This window comes from Rattus norvegicus, chromosome 8 (genome assembly GCF_021556685.1).
Source record: "Rattus norvegicus strain SHRSP/BbbUtx chromosome 8, alternate assembly SHRSP_T2T, whole genome shotgun sequence".
NCBI classification, from domain to species: Eukaryota; Metazoa; Chordata; class Mammalia; order Rodentia; family Muridae; genus Rattus; species Rattus norvegicus.
Window position 1 is genome coordinate 111,367,884 of NC_141541.1, and position 18,738 is coordinate 111,386,621.

The 18,738-nt window shown below is 50.1% G+C and overlaps 1 protein-coding gene and 2 long non-coding RNA genes across 8 annotated transcripts in view; 2 read left to right on the plus strand and 1 right to left on the minus strand.

Annotated features, from left to right (window-relative positions):
* The first annotated feature begins 1,424 nt into the window (after positions 1 to 1,424).
* On the plus strand, positions 1,425 to 10,116 carry LOC148004325 (uncharacterized). 3 transcript variants are annotated; one of them, XR_015628016.1, is made up of 4 exons: positions 1,442 to 1,579; positions 2,544 to 2,714; positions 9,564 to 9,677; positions 9,864 to 10,116. It is a non-coding gene; the product is annotated as an uncharacterized LOC148004325 (long non-coding RNA). The 3 variants fall into 3 exon arrangements; XR_015628017.1 differs by lacking the exons at positions 9,564 to 9,677; positions 9,864 to 10,116 and adding an exon at positions 3,173 to 3,280 and having other exon boundaries at positions 1,425 to 1,579; XR_015628015.1 differs by lacking the exon at positions 9,864 to 10,116 and having other exon boundaries at positions 1,433 to 1,579; positions 9,564 to 9,799.
* LOC102549824 (uncharacterized) lies at positions 6,461 to 10,594 on the minus strand. Of its 3 annotated transcripts, XR_015628014.1 has the most exons (5): positions 10,338 to 10,564; positions 9,608 to 9,747; positions 9,458 to 9,519; positions 7,190 to 8,139; positions 6,461 to 7,095 (listed from the first exon to the last, which is right to left on the minus strand). It is a non-coding gene; the product is annotated as an uncharacterized LOC102549824 (long non-coding RNA). The 3 variants fall into 3 exon arrangements; XR_015628012.1 differs by lacking the exon at positions 7,190 to 8,139 and having other exon boundaries at positions 6,461 to 7,142; positions 10,338 to 10,594; XR_015628013.1 differs by lacking the exon at positions 7,190 to 8,139 and having other exon boundaries at positions 6,461 to 7,115; positions 10,338 to 10,553.
* A 97-nt stretch (positions 10,595 to 10,691) lies between these two features.
* Positions 10,692 to 18,738, plus strand: part of Slco2a1 (solute carrier organic anion transporter family, member 2a1) — an 80,422-nt gene continuing 72,375 nt past the window's right edge. Inside the window, exon 1 of one of the 2 annotated variants that reach the window (XM_087560427.1) lies at positions 10,692 to 10,912. Coding sequence is in view for 1 of the 2 variants with exons in the window: in NM_022667.4 (NP_073158.2) it covers positions 10,817 to 10,912 (96 nt within the window). In the remaining variant the exon portion in view is untranslated. 2 annotated transcript variants of the gene reach the window in all.

Sequence of the window (18,738 nt, forward strand, 5' to 3'; positions counted from 1 at the left end):
AGAGCTGCATCCTCCTGTAACAGCATTTGAAATCACAAATGACACATATTATATATAAGATATATAATTTAAAAAATTTAAATCACATTTATTTATTTTTATTACACGTGTATGTGTGTGTGTGAGTGTGTGTGTGTGTGTGTGTTAGTGTGTGTGCGTGCGTGGTTTGGGGGCAACTTGAGGAAATTGTTCTCTCCGTCTATCATGTGGCTCCTGTGGTCTTCCAGCTTGCTGGCTAACACCTTTGCACACTGAGCCATTTGCCCACCCAAGTTGGCCTTTTTATTTGACGTCATGATATAGACGATTTCTTTGTTATTATAACTTTTCGTGATGACATTTAGTCCCGCAGATAGACCATGGAGCTGTATCTCTGACCGCTGTGGATCCCCGCTTCACCAGGGATTAAAAAGGCTTGCCTCAGCCTTACGACCACTCAGTTGTGTGTACTTGAATTCAGCAGGGTCTAGTGGCTTTAAAATGTATGAGACCAGAGAGACAATGGCTGACTCAGAAGACCTGAGAGCCAGGTCACACTGACCTCTGTATGGGACTAGCCAGCCCTTGGCCTCTCTTCTTTGAAATGAGATCAACAACCTGCCTCACAGAGTAGCTGCCAGGCAAGTGAGGTACCAGCTCGGCCCGAATCTTGGTTTATTGGACTCACCAGAACCTTCAGGAGTCAGCAACAGGAAATGCAGCACAACAAACTTAAATCATAAAGAGAATTTATTAGCTCTCAGAATTGCAAAGTCCAGATGGAGTGACCAAGAGGGACACAGAGCCTGGAGGATACGGCCACTGGCCTCAGTCATCGTGGTTCCACCTGCCTAGCTTTCTCTTCACTCCTTCCTAGAGAACTTTCTTTCCAGTACTCCCCAGACCTTCACGCTGAGGATAGTAGCCCTACTCCCCAAGAGAAACATATTGGCCTGTCTGCTTCAGCAGAGGCCTGGGTACCTAGGACTGGCCTACATCCTCCTGCCTCGGTGGGTGTCTACGCACTTATCCTTCCTAACCTGTGAGTGTTTGAGGGTGGTGGTCCCAAGAAGGGTCAGGCAGTGCTCTCATCAAGAGAGAGGCAGACTTGGGCTGGGGCAAACAGCAACTATATCCTTCATAGAGTACCAATTCCACTGTGGTCAGAAGGAAGTTCTCAGAGCTAGGAGCCCAGCATCCCCTGTGGGTTCGACACTCACATTGTGAGATGTTCAGAATCTTCCCTGGCCACTCTCATCCTCTGCCAGCTCTGTGCTAATACAGCAAGCATTTTCTCTCAAATGCCCAATGCAGAGAACCACACCCTCTGTCCCTGTGACCATGAACTGGGAGGAGGCTGGCCTTCAGTGACCTCATCAGGTGACTCACCCCACCTTCACAGATATGGTCAAAGGTGTATTACAAGTCCTAAGCCCAGGTGAAGTGTCCTGAAACAGGAAGAGGTTGGAGCTCTGAGATGGGGCTGGAAACCCCTGTTCCGTCCCAACACCCAGGCTTTATCTGTGTTCAGCAGGGAACAAAGATGTGCAGGAAGTATGTTTCCCATCAGCCCTTGTGCTTGAGAGGCCAGGAGAAGCAGGTGCTTATTGGATCCATCCAGCTGGGTGTTCTGCAATGGTGTCCTGATGTCTGTTCTTGTGCGTACTTGTTCCCTATCCTAAATCTCACAAGCCACCTGGCAGGGAGTCAACCCAAGCACAGTCGGTAGTGAGGGTGTAGAGTACCAAAACAGGGTACCCATCCCTTCAGAGGCGAGAAAATCAGGGCTCACCACTAAGGGGCTAGGACCGGGGCAAGGATCCTGAAGGAGGGGAAGGTGGGACAGGGAGATCAAGGCCCTTCCAGGAATGGAGGACACCACAGATAGAGGGGAAAGAGACTGTGGACGCTGAGGAAAGACTGAGGAACAGAATTCTGAGGAGAGAGGGGCCCACCTAGACCCAGAGCCAGGGTACAGGGTACAGGGTACAGGGTACATGGCACAGGCAGGACACCTGGTACAGAGAGGTCAGGTGCTGATCTAGGTGTTTGTGGGAAATCTAGGAAGTAGGCAAGGATCCTCAGGCCTCCTCATGAGGACTTCTAGGCTTGACTTTGTGGTGGGAAAGTACAAAGACACAGAGCAGGAGGGGAAGGCAGGCATTCTGAGAGAACTGAGGAAGCCTGTTGTCACAGAGTGCTCTCTCCTTTCTCTGTCTGTCTTGTCTGTCTGTCTGTCTGTCTGTCTCTCTCTTTCTCTCGTGTGTGTGTGTGTGTGTGTGTGTGTGTGTGTGTGTGTGTGTACACCCTGCGCATGTCTGTGTACATACTGCAAGTAAGACTCACCCTAGGATCCCTGGAGGAAGGATGGAATTTGAGGTTGGTGCAGAGACCCCCCAAGCTCTCCACATAAACTTGGAGGGAGATTATGCCAGCTCTGGAGAGCTCCTGGGCCTGGAACTATATCCTTCATGGGTCTGGGAGGAAGCTAAGCCAGCTGTGGAGAGGACTTGGGCCCAGGCAAGGCAAAAAATCAACAAACAAAACAAGTTCACTACATCCAGGGAGGGAACAAGAGGACAGCACCTGCCTAGAAGAAAGCCACAGCTCCAGCAATGGTGATCTGTGAGTCCAGCTGCAGGAGGAAGTTAAGTGACTTGCCTGGAGACACACAGGACGGAGTCAAGAAGGTAGCCCTGCTTTGGATCACAAAGCCCAGCACTTTGCGTGTGCAGGTGAATAATCCAACCATGTGAGGTCCGGGGGGCTGAGGGGAGGGAGAGTCCTTCTTCAAAGCAGCTTCACTTGTGGCACTCTCGGTCAGCTTCTGAGCTGCAGAGCTTCCGGTGGAAGGTTAGGGACAAGGAGGACCTGAGAGGATTCACTGGGAGGTCTTCCACAGCTGGTGTGGTCAGGTCACACACCCCATCCCACCCCACCCCACCCCACCCTGGAATGCTACCCTTGCACTATGGAGGCCAGAAAGATGTCACCCTAGGAAGAAGGGACCTACGTGATGGAAATACAGCAGGGGAGGTGACCTTAAATAGAGAGAAAGATCCCCAGCTGAGTTCGTGCTGACTGAACTTAGCAAGTCACTGCTGGTCCTCAGTCTTAAGGCAAAGGGCTTGGGGAAAAAATATTATTTATACATGAGCACATTACAGAAATTTCCGCCATTCAAACCCAGCAGATGGTTGAATAACTCATGGTTGCCGGCACAGTCATTCATGAGATCGGGAAGAAAAGCCCCTATCATGTGTAACACTGCACATAGTAAAGATGATTGATACACTGCAAACTCTTGTTACTGGCTTTAGGTAACAATCATATTGGGAAAGAATTAGGAAAAGCACAAAATTCAGCCCAATCTAATCTGCGGAGTGATGGGAATTCAACAAAAATACAACCTTCGTGGCTGAGTTAGAACACTGTAGACTGTTTTTTGAAGACTATTGGGTACAGATCAGCAAGCATGTTAGAGACAAGAACCATGGCAGAGACCAACTGTGGCTCTCTATCCACTCAGCAGCCTTGAGACAGCAAGACCCGTGGCTCTTCAGGTCCCTCTGTGGAGGACTGAGAGAGCACCAAATGCTTGCTGAATGTGTGCCTGCAGAGTTGACCCCTCTACTTACAGGAGTGACAATGAACCCGCCATAGCATGGGCTGGGGCTATGACCTGATCATGAATGGGTGGAGTGTAGATAGGGCAGGCTGGACCCCCTTCTCCAAGGAAGCACTATCGAAAGAGTGGGCATGGGAGGTGTGGGAGAGGCCTGTAGGAGTTTCTCCTTTCTTTGCACTGGCTAAGACCAGAAGCTAACACAACAGAAAAAGTCCTAGCACATCCTGAAAAAGTCATCATGAGTGGTCACTATCCTGGGCATGCATGCCAGGCCTGGTACATCCCGGACAAAATGGAGAGCAGCAGGGAGAATGAAACTCTGGTGCTGTAATACACCTCACTTGTTACACTGCATTTTCTTAGGGGAGGGGAGGCTGGAGCGTGTCTGAGAGCTGAGAGGGAGAGACAATGGCAGGTAGAAGGGCCCCAAGGACACCCATGCTGGAGGGCCAGAATCCCAGGACAGGGAAGAGCAAAACAGTGGTCTTGTAGTTGGACCTACAGGACCCACCAGTGGCTACAGCTTTTCTTGGGCTTTTGTTTAAGGAGAATGGACCAGATTGGTTCCTTAAGTTCTCCTTAAGGAGAACCTACCAGCCTTCTTTTTTAGGAGAAGGGAATGATTTCTAAGGGGCAGAGATGGATGAGGCATTCCTCCATGGGCTCTGGGCTTGGCTAGCCTTACAGTTGTGGCTCTCAGACTCTGTGCAAGAGTCCCCATGTGCTTAGACTCTATAACTTTCTGTCTGGGCTCTGCCACTTAGTAGCTGTGTGACTGACCAAGTTATTGTACCTCTCTGTGCCTTAGTTTTTCTTTCTTTCTTTCTTTCTTTCTTTCTTTCCTTCTTTCTTTCTTTTTAAAAAAAGATTTGTTGTTCATTATGTGTATGTACGTGTGTCTGTGTGAGGGTATGTGCGTGTACGTGCAGTTGCTCGAGGCAGCCAGAAGAGGGTACTAGACCCCCCCACTGTAGTTACAGGCAGCTGTGAGTCATCTGATATGGGTGCTGGGAACTGAACTCTAGTCCTCTGCAAAAGCTGTACTCACGCTTAATCACTGAACCATCTCTCTAGGATTCTTTCATTGGATTATTTAGAGTATTAAATGAATTCCCATCGTTAGAAGTATGTGTTAAATAAAGATATAAAATTGGGTAGGGTATCGCCTCATGAATTGTTGGCCGGGAAGGACCGAAGGGCTCTCAAAACAATTCAGGCCACAGCCATTGCTCTGAATGGCCCACTAGAACTAGTTGATAAAGACCATATTGCTGAAGGTGTCTTACACTTCAGTTGCAGGATATAGCGACATCAATCTGAACCTGAACTAGGAGCGTCTTACTGCCGGCTGGTCTCTGAGTGCTCAAAGGCTCTAAGTGCCGTACAGGCACTGGAGAAGGAATGCCATCAATGGTCCTATTCTAGTGCGAACCCCGAGAGTTACACCACCAAGCAGTAGTGGTGTGACTGTCGTGGCCAACCAACCACTTTCTTTTTTTCGGAGCTGGGGACCGAACCCAGGGCCTTGCGTTTGCTAGGCAAGCGCTCTACCACTGAGCTAAATCCCCAACCCCAACCAACCACTTTCTTATTGGCTTGTAGACCTGCTTCGCAGGAGGAATCCAGACCAGGTACTGTAAACCTGGTCAAAAACCCACGGCTAAGGAGATCATAGGCCTTAGAGGGAGAACCTGTTACTTTTGTTTTGCTAGATGGACATGGTGTCAAAGTGCCTTTTAAATACTGTTTTTACCATACATCAGTACTTGGCCTTGGTTAGAGAAGCATCCTCAGTGAGTGGAGAGACTCAGATGGCTAAGTGACCATTGAGCACAAAGCACTAGACAGGACAGCCCAAGGGCGAGAAGGAGTACCATAAATGCTGTCTTCTGGACAGGACATGGCTTTTGCATCATGAACTCACAACATTCCATCATGGACAAGGGAGGGGCTCACAAGGTCCCACCCCTCCCTGAGGAACCACAGGCAATTAATGGTTGCTGAGGCAGAGAGAGTCACAGTCCTCAGTGGGCTAGCTACTGGAAGGTTGTTCTTGCTCGAGTAAATAACTCCCCACCCATGCTCGTGCGGGTAGCCCTAATTAAATTCAGTGGGTCACAAGGAAACAAAACAAAAACAAATTAGCAACAGCAGAGAGAAAAATATGAAAGTAGGAGGGGGTTGCTGGGAGCATGAAAGGGTTTAGTGAGAGAGGAGAGGGAAGAGAGGATACTGGGAGGTGGGGAGATGTGGCCAAAGTAAGTGTGTGTGTGTGTGTGTGTGTGTGTGTGTGTCTGTGTGTGTGTGTGTGTGTGTCACTGTGAGAGAACAAATAAAAAGTAGTTAAGATAGTAAAACATATACAAGAAAGACTTTTGCCTTTAGTCATCACACAATTTGACCCAATTGTGACCGGTGAGTAAAAAAAAATCAGGAACACCGTGCGTTTACACTTTCTCTATCCTGGGTTCTCCTGCACCCACAGAATCTGGCCTTCAACCATATCATCCGCTGGAGACACCCTTGCTTGGGTCCTCAGTGCAGGACCTGGTCAGCTCAGTAGCTGCCCCTTAGGTCATACCTTGTTCACAGCATGGTCGGTCTTCAGTCTTCCTCTTTGAACATGACCTCTGGTCTCTACCGGCAACTCTCTCCCCTGGCCTACCTTCCTCCGCTCTGGTTCTATTTCTTGGGCAGATGTTGCTGCATTCGTTTCTGGATGTCCTTCTCCTCACACTCTCACTGGGAGACATCCTCCTTCCCGGAGGGCTGGCGTACCTCCACCCACCCTTTTCTTGACTTCTGTGTCTATCCTGGGCAATGAGTCAGCATAGCCACCTACCAGCTGCCCACTTTCAAAAGTATTTATTTTAATTTAAAAGAAATATAATATCATGTTCTCCTGTTCTTCTATTCCCTCTAACGCTTCCTCTGGTCCCTCTCAAACTCATGGCACACACACACACACACACACACACACACACACACACACACACACACATACAATGTAAATAGATAAATGTAAACCCAACCGGTTCAGTCCATTTGATGTTACTCGTATGTATATGATTTCAAGGCTGACCACTTGGCATTGGGTAGCCAAGTGTAAGGCTCCTCCTTGGGGAAGACTTTTTTCTCCGAATTCCTTAGCTGCCTGTAGTTCTTTGCCTATGGGTGGGGCCTGTGAGATTTCCTCTTTCTCTGTTAGGACATCTGCTGCTGCTGTCATCCTCAAGCAGGTCTTGTTTAGACACTGATAATGTTGAGTATCAAGAGAGATGCTTCCCTTTTGTTTCTAGGAGACAGTCTCACAGCTGACTTCCTGGTCCTTTGGCTCTTAGAATGAAGCCCTCCGCCACATCTTCCAGAATGTTCCAGGAGTCTTCAGTGACACAGTTGGGATGCACATGTGTCACCTGGGACTTAACAGCCACGATCGCTTGCCCTCTGTGCTTTGACCAGTGGTGGTTTTCTGGAATGGTGTCCATCTGTTGCACAGAAGAGTTATCTGGTGAGAGACGGGAGCTACAATCATCTGTGGGCATAAGGATAAATACTTAGACTCCGGCTGCCCATCTTTACCTGTATGTAGTTCAAACTGGGTGAACTCAAAGTGAATCCTTAGGACACCACTGGCTTTCCCCATGGCTGCTAGTCCTTCTGGGTCCTCTCTGCTGGGGATGAATGTGGCAAGCACTGTGTGTGTGAGAGGAGTGGTGGGACTCCTCACTGACGTGTGTACCACAGGCACATGAGTGCCATCTCCTGAATTTTTTCTCCCTACCTCTTGCACAGTCCAAGTTCATATCTCTGCTCCTGGAACTCTTTCTGGATCTCGCCCCTTTCCTCTCTCATCTGGTTGCCAGATGGGCTTATGGGGAATGCAGATCAGCTCAGAGCCCCTGCTACTCAGAAGTCTTCAGTGGCTGTCCCTGTGCTCTGGGGATAAGGCCTCCATTCTTTGTACGACACTTGGTTTTCCAGTCTCTCCCCAGCCTCATGTATCCCTGCTGTCCCTGGTTTTGTACTCCAGTCAGAATGCTTCATCATCCTTATTCTTGGGGTGTCACTTGATAGTTAATAGGATTCCCTGCTGTCCTGTGTGTATTGGGCCTCTCCCCTGCGTGTTCACAGCTCCTGTACACAGTCACTCTGTAACATGGCTGAAGCCTTCTCTCTGCTCTCCCCACAGAGACAGGATGGCTTAGCAGCCAGGGCCTGCCACTATGCTCTAGAACTGGGCTTTTGTGTTTTTTAGCACCAGAAACTATTTCCTGAAACCAAGGGATGGAAAGTCCAGCGGAGAGATCCTGGTGATGCTCTTCGATATGACATCCTTCTCTTCTTTTCCCTGACAGAACTTCAATTTTACTGCAGATGGTAGCATTTGCTTGAAGCTTATTTCCTAATGTCCTTTGTAGGGGGTTACTCTGTGGTCCAGCCAACAAGACTTAAGGCAAAGTCCGTGTGCGAGAAGTTGCTTCTCTGCTGTGACCTTGGCCCTTTCCTGTTTCCTGTCTTCTACTTCTTTCCTGAAGTAAAAAGAAGAGGCTGGAGGAGGAGCAGCCATCTTGTGAGCATGAGCTAGCTCTAGTCATGGTAGCCACACAAGGGACCCTGAGGGCATCAGGTCAGGACTCTAACTACCAGCCAGTCTCTTACAACAGACTGTTGAGTCCAAAAGGAACTCCATTTCCCCAAATCCTGGTGGTCAGACAAAAGCCGGTTCCCTGTAGTTTCAGCTACACTCCCTCTTTTTGACACCCCCCATCTCACTCCCTTTGTCTTCCCCCTCCCTCCTTCCCTCACCTCCCCCTCCTGCCATTCCCTCTCCTGCCCCTCCCCCTCTCTAGGTTTCTCTGTCTCTCTCCTCTGCCTCTGCTTCTGTCATGACCAGGTCTGGGCTGCTGGTCCATATTCATTCTACTAATTTCTCTGCCTTGGACCCTTCCAGATGCCTCTGGCTGCTCTCTCCTTCACATCTACAACAAAAACCTTCCCCTTAACCATACCGTGGGAGTATTCTTGTCATCGGTTCATACACAGACAAATAAGTCCCATTGAAGTCACTGTGTTCAGACTGCACTGCATTTAGCTGATAGAATTTCTGAATAAACATTTCCTTTGGAGGTGACACACTGGCCCTGATACCAGGCAGAGGGCAAAGTTAAAGGAGCAAGCAGGACAGTCTCTACAACAAGAGAGGTAGATTCTCCCGGGGAGTCTACCAGAAGAGCCCCACCCACGGGAAGGCCCCATGTGGAGGAAGAAATTCCAATCACGGAGGCCCCACGGTGAAATGGGATTTCTGTACTCGATAACGTTAGGAGTGCCTCAGGCTAGAGATGTCAGTAGTGGGCCTGCCTTGCAAGCAGGAGGACCTGAGTTCAATCTCCAGGTAATCAAAGAGAACAATATGGCGACATGCACTTATAATCATAGGCCTGGGGAGGCAGAGACAGGTGGATCTCTGGGGCTTGCTGGCCAGCCCCAGGTCAATGTCAGGCCAGTGGTGAGTCTCCGTTTCAAAAACAAGATGGACGACACGTGAGAAACTGTCCTCTCTCTGTCCTCCACCCCTCCTTCATACTGTGCACGAGTGCTTCATAGCTGGGCTTTGGCATCGGGCAAAGCTGAGTTCTGGATCTAGTTCTATTACTTCCTCGATGTGTGGCTTTGGTCCCTCTAATTGGTCCCCCTAGCATCCTCTCCTGTAAAGTTCAGATCATCAAAGCACCCCCCTCTCAATTAGATCTAGCCCTGATGGTCCAAGAAATCCGAAGGGCTTCAGGCACAACCCACCACGGATGTGGCCTTCTGTGCCCAGTGTACACTGTCCCCTCTAACTACCTGTGTTCCACGGTGGTTAGGCTTGCTGTGGGTCTGGAAAGCCTGTCTGTAGGTACTTCTCCCTGCAGGTGAACAAGGTAACCAGAAGTTGTTCACTGTCCAACAGCTTCTAGATTGTTGCTGTGTCCAGAGTCCTTGGCCTCTGCTTACCAGTGTGTAGGAAGAACTCCTCAGTCCGTCAAGCAGAAATAACGAAGCAGAGGGCTCCGTCCTTCACCCGGTCAGTGTCCCTGATATTGAGGATATTGATGTATCTTTTCTTAGGCTGGGCTGGGCTGGAAGAGGTGGTTCTGCAGAAGACAATAGAGTGGGAGGCTGGAAGGATGCCTCCTCCGAACTGCCTCGAGAGTTTTTGCTGGATTTCTTTTGGCTTTTCCTGGAAAAAGGCTCACCTTCTTTCTCTAAGGTCCGAGTCCAAGAGGGGAAAAATATATCTTGCTCACTCGGCCTTGCAGAGGAGGTCAGTGCAGGGGCAATCCTGTGTCAGACCAGCGCTTCCTTTTGTCCCAACCCCCAGCACTTCAGGCCAGACCCGCTGACATTCGACAGCGCCTGCAGTTTACCTTGGCTCCGTTCCAGTGAGTTTGAGCCCAGCCCTGGGGCGGCCCCCACCTCTCCACCTTGTTACGCCTTCCCACCCTCCTCTGCAGCGCAAAGAGCAGTTTAAATATAAATCAGTCCTCAGCACAAACAGAGCTTGGGCGGCGAGTCTCAGAGCCATCACCGGAACCGAGGGCCCAGGTTTGCGGAGCGAGTGCAGACACGCAGAGCCCGGCTCTGGACAACCCCAAGAGCCACAGAGACTCCTCGCTCCCTTCCACCACCCCATGCCCCTCGAGTCCACTCTAGCTCCCCACCCCTGCCCCAGCGCCGCGCCCACCTTGAGTCCCCAGGTCTCTCTATTGGCCTGCAGCCTCCTGCCTCCTCCATCCGCGGTCACACCTTCCTCGGGGACCGCCATCTCTCCGCAGGCTACTCCCAACCCCCACCCCCGGCCAGCAGGACCTGATAGGCAGCCAGGGCTCACACAGGTCGAGTCCTAGAGCCTCTGGGCTTCCGCAGTCGCGACTCCAGGGCCCAAGACACCTGCCCCGGGGAGGCGGCAGCGACTGGGCGGGGGCTAACAGCACCTCTGACACCCGAGGAAGAGAGGGAGGAGAGAGAGAGAGAGCGAGCGCGCGTTTCATCATCGGCCGCCACTTATAAAAACTTCTGGGCGCTCACTCTCTGGCTCAGTCTCCACTTCACGCTTCCCATCGCCGGGCTACCGCCGCGGAAGCCCGAAGCACCGGAGTCCCGCAGAACCTGACCCCGGCCTGTCACCACCACCAAAGGCTAGGGGACGTCGCCTCGGTCACTATGGGGCTCCTGCTCAAGCCTGGAGCGCGCCAGGGCAGCGGCACCTCCTCGGTCCCAGACAGACGTTGTCCCCGCTCCGTCTTCAGCAACATTAAGGTGAGTAGAGTTCGGGGCAGGAGGGCACAGGGTGGGTGACACAACTAGGACGTCGATGGGGCCAGTTCGGGAGCTCTAGGTGCACCCGACTCCTTTCTCTGTGCCTGGTGCCACATCCGTGGGGCCTGGCCCGGCATGTGAGGGTCGGCTCTCTCTCTCTCTCTCTCTCTCTCTCTCTCTCTCTCTCTCTCTCTCTCTCTCTGTGTGTGTGTGTGTGTGTGTGTGTGCGCGCGCGCGTGTCTGTGTGTGTCTGTGTGTGTCTGTGTATGTTGCGCGCACATGCTGACAGGTTCTCATGGAGAATAATAACCAGAATAGGGGAGGGAGCTGCCCTGTTTTTCCAGGACACCCCTAGGGAATTCTTTTGGGTCTCTGCTATGGGTACCTTGTGCTCTTCCTTAATGAGAGTGGATGCAGAGGAGCTTAGACAACACCATGTGCGCAACAGGCTGTGGGCACCGTGAGATGCTGCAAGTCAGAGCGCACACACCTTGTCCCCGGGCAGATGGTAGAAGCCTGCACTCCTGCGTTTTCATCTTTGCAGTAGAGTCACAGACTACATTGCTAGACAGCTGCAAAGCTCCCCGCAGTTTTGAGAATCCCCCAACTCTCCTGGTCTCAAGAAAATGACCTCAAGAAAACACTGGAGGTTTCTGGAGAAAGGCCACCAGAGGTGCCTGTGGCCTGAGAGAGGGAGTTATGAAAGAAAAAAAGGAGGTGTTGAAAACTGTTAGGATGAGAATGCCTTCTTTTGTAAGGGTTAGAAGTGGGGTCCACTTCCCCACAGGTCTTGAAGGACCTTGAATGGTTGAGTCCTCACAAAAAAATCGGGGGAGAGGTTCCTGAAGAAGGTCCCTCCTGGAAGGGGCTAGATGACCTTGGCTAGACATCCAGGCGCCTCGGGGTCTAGCAAGCCTGTGGTGCAGAGAGATTATTTCCCACAATTCCTACTTTAGATGTAACGGGTGCTGTTAAGTACGAGGTGCTCAGACCTTACATGGAAGGATTGGGGCACCGTGGACAGGCTATGCGTGTCTGAGGAAAAACACTCGGGGGGTCAGAGTGGATGCTACCTCCACTCTACCTCAGACTGTTACTGGTGGAACTGGGGTTCCTTGTGGGGATCCCTCTTCTGTTACTACCACCACCACCACCACCACCACCACCACCACCACCACCACCACCACCACCACCACCACCTCCACCACCACCACCACCACCACCACCACCACCACCACCTCCACCACCACCACCACCACCACCACCACCACCTCCACCACCACCACCACCACCACCACCACCACGGTTTTAAAAGGCTACAGTGATTTCCCACTGAAATATTCCTAACACAGAAAATTGGAGGTAATTGAAAACAGGCCTCAGATCCCTATTCCTCTAGCCAGACCTGGATGGGAATACCATGTATTATTTTGGTTCTCTCAGTTTAGAGGGACTTGGAGAATTATGGAGGTTTTTTTAACTTACTAATTAGAAAGAAAGGGTGTGTGCAAGGGATGGGTGGTCTCAAAGGAATGGGATTGTGGCAGCAGCACGGGATGGGAGGACTCTCTCCTTTCCCCCAAGAACGGAAAGAGAGGTGGCTATCCCAGGATTCCTGACAGGGAAGGTGACAAGAGTGACTCAGTACTTCTAACCCCTAAAAATAAGTGGGTGGAGGCCATTTCGTTGAAAATATATTAAAATGAGATGAAACCCACATTCAGATGCCGAGATTCATGCCTGAGACCTGGACCCAGGCCAGTTGGCCTCAGAAGGGAGAGCAAAGAGCCCTTATCAGCCAAGAGGCTTTCTTGAATCTGTTAAGACATCTTGTTGGTTGGTGAACAATAAGCATCAGATGGCAGGCTGTTTGGAGAACAGCCCTCCTTAGCCGGGTTCCTCCTGGAGACCCTAGGCACACCAGAGTGGAGAGACTAGCTAAACTTTTCCTTGCCCTGCGAATCTATGCCTGGGCCTTTGCTATTGGAAGGGAGATTTCCTCTTCTTGAGGACAGGTTGGGTGACTGCCTTATACTTTCCCAGCAGGGGAAAGGTGACAGACCCAGGCAGGTGACGAGGGACCTCCAGCCCAATGGCTTGTCATTTTGCTGGGATCTTTGTCACTGGGATGGACTATTAAGAGTGGACGTTGCTGTAAACCCACGCTCCACATGATTCAAGGGAGGAGTAAAGTAGAGGATACAGGTCCATGGCCCAGCCCAGCCACTCACTTCCTGGGTCATGCAGGAAGCACGGCTCACCTTTCTTGGCCCTCTGGGGTCCTCTTTTGAAAAGCTGGGAGTCATGACTAGTTCCTATCATGCACCTCAGTAAGAATGACCTAGGGTAATAGTAATACGGGTCTCCCCAGGGTGAGCCCCAAGTGAGATCACTTCACTTCTCACTTCTGTAAGCAAGGCTGTGCATTCCCATGTCATCCAGGAGCTCCCGTTTCAATGAAGTCCTGGGATCCATCTTTGACACTGCGTCGTGGGGCTGCACAGTTCAAGCCAGATGGGGGTCCCAGTACTGAGAGGGGAGAGTAAGTCCCACCTCTCACCAAGATGCTCTAGTTACCACTGTTACATACCAGCAAAGGCAAAAATCAGTTTTCTTCAACGCAGTCTCCCTGTGTATATCAACCACGCTTCAGGGCAGACCCAAGCCCAGGAGTAGCTGGCTAAGATAAAACAAAGCTCGTGGTTTTGTTTGTCTTTGTTTATTTGTTGTAGGGTTTTTGTTTAGCTTGGACATTTTTGGCTTATTGGGGGTTTTTTTGTTTGTTTGTTTGTATTTTCATTTTTGAGAGTTTTCTTTAAAGGGAGAGAAAGAACATAAAGTCGAGTGGTTCTGGAAGTGGAGAGGTTCTGGGAGAAGTTGGGGAGAAAAGAAAATGATCAAAATATATCAGACGAAAGTTGTTAAGTAGAAACATCTTTTAAATGATTGAAAGATAGATATAGATTAAAAATAAGAATTCATAATAAAAATTAGAAAAAAAAAACTGGGCATGGAGGTCTTGTAATCTCAGCATTCAAGAGATAAAGGCAGGAGAATTAGAAGCTTAGGTCATCACTAGCTACAGAGTAAACTTGAGGCAGCCTGGGCAACATGAGACCTGTCTAAAAAGGAGAAGAAACCACTGTCGCGTTAATTTCACGATGCAGTTATCAGTTAACAATGACAGTTAATCACACTTATCGTAATGTCCATAATAACAACAAACAACAGCCAACCGTAACTGAGCTGTGTGAGTGTACAGACGTTGAGGATCTTGTACCACAGCCCATCTGCTTTACAACTCTAGCTGAGGATACCATTAGCAACCTCGCTGATAAGGAAATCAAGCCTTCGTGGACCGGGGAGGGGTGGCGGGGAGAGGCCAGAGCAGCTGTGGAGCAGGAGCACTGTCCTCCCAGCCCTGCCGTCTGTCCTCCCAGCCCCTCCGTCTGTCCTCCCAGCCCCTCCGTCCGTCCTCCCATCCCCTCTGTCCGTCCTTCCAGCCCCGCCGTCCACCCTCCCAACCCCTTAGTTCGTCCTCCCAGCCCCTCTGTTCGTCCTCCCAGTCTCTCCTCCGTCCTCCCAGTCTCTCCCCTCCCAGCCCCTCTGTCCATCTTCCCGGTCCCTCTGCCTGTCCTCCCCGCCTCTCCTCCGTCCTCCCAGCCCCTCCGTCCATCCCTCCAGCCCCTTCATCCCCCCCAGCCCCTCCCGAGAGCTGCGTCTTCTACGCTGGCCCTGTAGGTGGCGACTACACAGCCATCACTTAACAGTGCTTTCTTCAGATCTGGGAGACATTCAGGTGTGGGTACAGAGGGGACTCAGACAGAAATCCCCAATGCTGACCCACTCCTGCCTCTTCTCTCTTCACATGAAGAGTCTTGCAACCTTGCAACTCTTAGAGGAATTTATTACTATTATTATTATTATTATTATTTTGATTTTTTGAAACAGGGTTTCTCTGTGCAGCCTTGGTTGTCCTAGAACTCATTCTGTAAACCAGGTTGGTCTCTAATTCAGAGATCCACCTGCCTCTGCCTCCTGAGTGTTGAGATGAAAGGTGTGCGGCGCCACCATGCAGTGAGGGGAATATATACATGTGTGTGTGTGTGTGTGTGTGTGTGTGTGTGTGTGTATGTATGTATGTATGTATGTATATATATATATATACTGTGTGTGTGTGTGTGTGTGTGTGTACACAAGTGGACACATGCGGACACATAGATATATGGAGGTATCAGCCTTAGGAACACCTATCTCCTTTGAGAAAGGGTCTTGAATTGCCTGAAACCCACTGATCATGGTCAACGGGCTAGCCATTCATCCCTAGGGCTCTCCTGTCTCTAGGATCCTGCTACTGGGATCAAAACCACTCTGTATTTGGGCAATGTCAGTCTTCCATAGGTGCTGAGGTTAGAACTGGGATTCTCTTGCTTAGAAAGCAAGTACTTCATAGGTTGGGCTAACACCTTATCCCTGGGGAAGTATTTTGCTTCCGGTTTGCTTTGTGGTGCTGTGAGTTAAACCCAGAGCCATGTAAGAAAGCATTCTAACTCAGAGTCACCCCCAAACCTTTTGTGGTGAGTTTTTATATCTCCTCCTGCAGGAGACATCTCCTGAGGTCTGGTTTGTAAGAAGATTCTTAGGAATCCCAGAACCTGCTCAAACAATCACTGTCCACTGGTCTGGTACAGGCCCAGGACTCCTAATTAAAAACAGCTTCCCTCGGAGATCCTGGGGCAGGAGGGTGTTGGGAGGAGGTAGGCTCTGCTCTTGACTTCTCCTGGCAGCCTCAGACAAATCCGGAAACACCATATTGGAGCTAAGTCGAGATTATCTTATAGTAGAAGGGGTCCGCTGGTAAGGACCGCCAGCCTAACTTGAAGAAAAGCTGCCCAGTAGGGGTGGAGGGCACTTCAGCAGAAGAACTGTAGGGGGAGAGAAAAGAAGGGCCAGCCTCGTGGCTTGGTTTGAGTGGCCCGGGAGCACCCATGGGTTTAAAGAACCTTGTTCATGCCTGGTCTGTAATTTCTGACGCCTTTGACCCCTCAACCCTGGTGATGCATCTTGAGCGTCACTTCTCCGTTTCCAAACTCTAGGACAGCTTTGCCAACCATCTAATCCACCCGCAGGAGGACATTCCCAATGGACTCTCTGCGCCAGAGAAGAGCAAACCAAGACTCGCCCACTTCCCTCCAGGGGGCGCCTTTCTATTGCCTTCAGACCAGTGTTGTGGTCTCAGGAGGCCATCTTGGCAAATTTATCAGAAGGTAGGGGAAGGAAGGATGAGGACTGATGGCTTCCCCAGAACTAGAATACTGGGATCCTCTCTGGGATGGTGTTCCATGCCCTCCTCCATAGCTTTTCTCCTCTCACTACAGAACAAACGGAAACAAGTTACATTGCTGTAACTTTCGTCTGTCCTGACTGTGACATGTCTCTTTTTCCAAGCTAGGAGACCCAGCCTGGGCTATTGGGGTGAGGGCAGGCTTCTCCTCACCTTCTCTGGTCTCAGCATGTCATCCATTACGGTGTTTGTAGGGGAAGGTCAGAATCCTCTGACCCTTTCTCTCTGGCCGCACATGACGACTATGTATCCAGTCCCAAGGGTGGGGAGGGGGCACCGAGAGGGCAAGGACAGGAGACTCAGAGGGAGAGGTCCTGGCATGCGCCCCCCAAGAGCCCTGTTTGGGGATAGAGGGTTACTCTTCTATTATTCTAAGACTCTCTAGAGATGGTTTTCTCAAGGGATACTGTGAAGAAATGAGGGGGGGTGGGGGTTTGCTGTTGTTCATGCCCCGCACCAGTAGCTGTTACTGGGGGCTCTCTCACAGGGGCTCCGTGAGAAAGTCACTTGTGTTGCTAATATGAGGTGCAATGAGATCTGTTTAGAGTCTTTTAGAAGACGGCTTTCAGGTTGAAACGGTGACAGACTCTCAGCAGAGCTGGTGTAGCCTACACCCAGTGTCTCTCAGGGATCCATGTTATAGAACAACAGTAATTATCAAGGATGCCAAAGGCAGGAAGTTAACATTGCTGTCTCGTGCGCACAGAGCACCGTCCTGTACTGCTTTATCACATGTGGATCTGTGCAGACACCACCCATCCGAGGATTCAGGAGTGTTTCCCCTTGTGCCAGCTTGTTGAGGGTCTCATCCTCTGGCCACTGTCCCTCACCGCCAGCATTGGTCTAGTCTGCATCTCCAGGATTGTCTTATTTCAAGGCTGTTACATAAATGGAACCATGTGACAGGTGATCTTTTGGAAATCGGCCGTTTTCATTCAGAATAACGTATTTGCCTTCCATTCCGTCCAAACTGTTAGTGGACCAAGAGTTGGTTCCTATAAAGTGCTGAGTACTGAGCCAAGTTACGGATGCTCTGTGCTTTGTTTGCACACGTTCACTTCCTGAAGGGCATTTGGCCTATCTCCCACTTGGGACTAGTTCAGATAAATCCGCATGAGCGATGGTATACGGGCTTTCGTGTGGACATAGCTCGTAATTTCTCCAGGGTAAATGGTGTGGAGTGTTGCATGGTGGTGTGGCTGTTGAACAATGATGCTTTTTAAAAAGGAGCTTCCCAGCTCTTCCCTGGAAGGGTCATCTCACCTTACACGTGTGTCAGCTGCTTGGCGGATTGGTTGGCTTTTGATAGTATCACTCCCTGTTTGTAAAAATTCTATTAGAGGTGCAGTGCCATCTCTCCGAGTCTCGTTCATGTTTTCTTCATGGCTGGAGAGATCAGGATTGAACTTTTTTCTTTTCGTGTTGGCCATTCATGTTGCCGTTTTCCTTTAAGGAGTGTAGCTTTTCGAGCTCTTTGGGTACGCCAGCTGCAAGTCCCTTATTGGGTTATTTGGTCTGCAGATTTTGTCTTTGAATCTGTAGGTTGGTTTTTTACAAATCATTTAGAATGATTTTATGGAGAAAATCCTTAATTTTGATGGATCCCAATTATTGGTCTCTCTCTCTCTCTCCCTCTCTCTCTCTCTCTCTCTCTCTCTCTCTCTCTCTTTCTCTTTCTGTGTGTGTGTGTGTGTGTGTGTGTGTGTGTGTGTGTGTGTGTGTACATGAGCTCACATGTGAGCATGCAGTAGTCAGAGGACCTTAGGTGTTGGTCCTCAACGTCCACATCATTTGAAACAGGGCTTCTTTTTTTATTACTATATACAACACCAGCTTTGTTTGTTTGTTTGTCTGTCTGTCTGTCTGTCTGTCTGTCTGTCTGTCTGTCTGTCTGTTTTTAAGCTCATATAGGCAGTTGCCCTCTACTCACTGTGTAGTTGAGGCTGGCCTAGAACTCCTGATCCCCTTGACTTCTATCTCCGTTGCTGGGGTACCAAGTATATACTGCCACATCTAGCTCCCATTTATCAGGCTTCAGCGTTTTGAATCCTCCTTTTGGTGCTCCATCTAAGAACGCATCACCGAATCATCGCTCCTCAGTGGTTTTCTCCCCCGTATCTTGTTGTAAATGCCTCCCGGTTGTCCCCTTAAATGTGTTGCAATTTGAGTTGTCCTGTGTAGATGTGAGGACTGGGTCTGCTTTTACCTCTCCATGTTCTAACGCCACGTCTCTTCTCTCCTATCCTGTCTCGGCGCTCTTGTCCAAAGTGAGCTGGCTGGTCTCCTGTGGGTCTACTGCTTCTTCATTTAGTGTTATTGCTGCACACCTGCAGGCCCCTCCTTGTATCACTCTCCAATCATTGTAGCTACAGAGCAAGTAATGGTGTAGATATCAAGCCTGATAATTCACAGAGTTTCCCCTTGCCCTTTGGCTTTTGGGATGATTTCCGGGCAGATTTCAATCTCACTTTTGACAATGGGG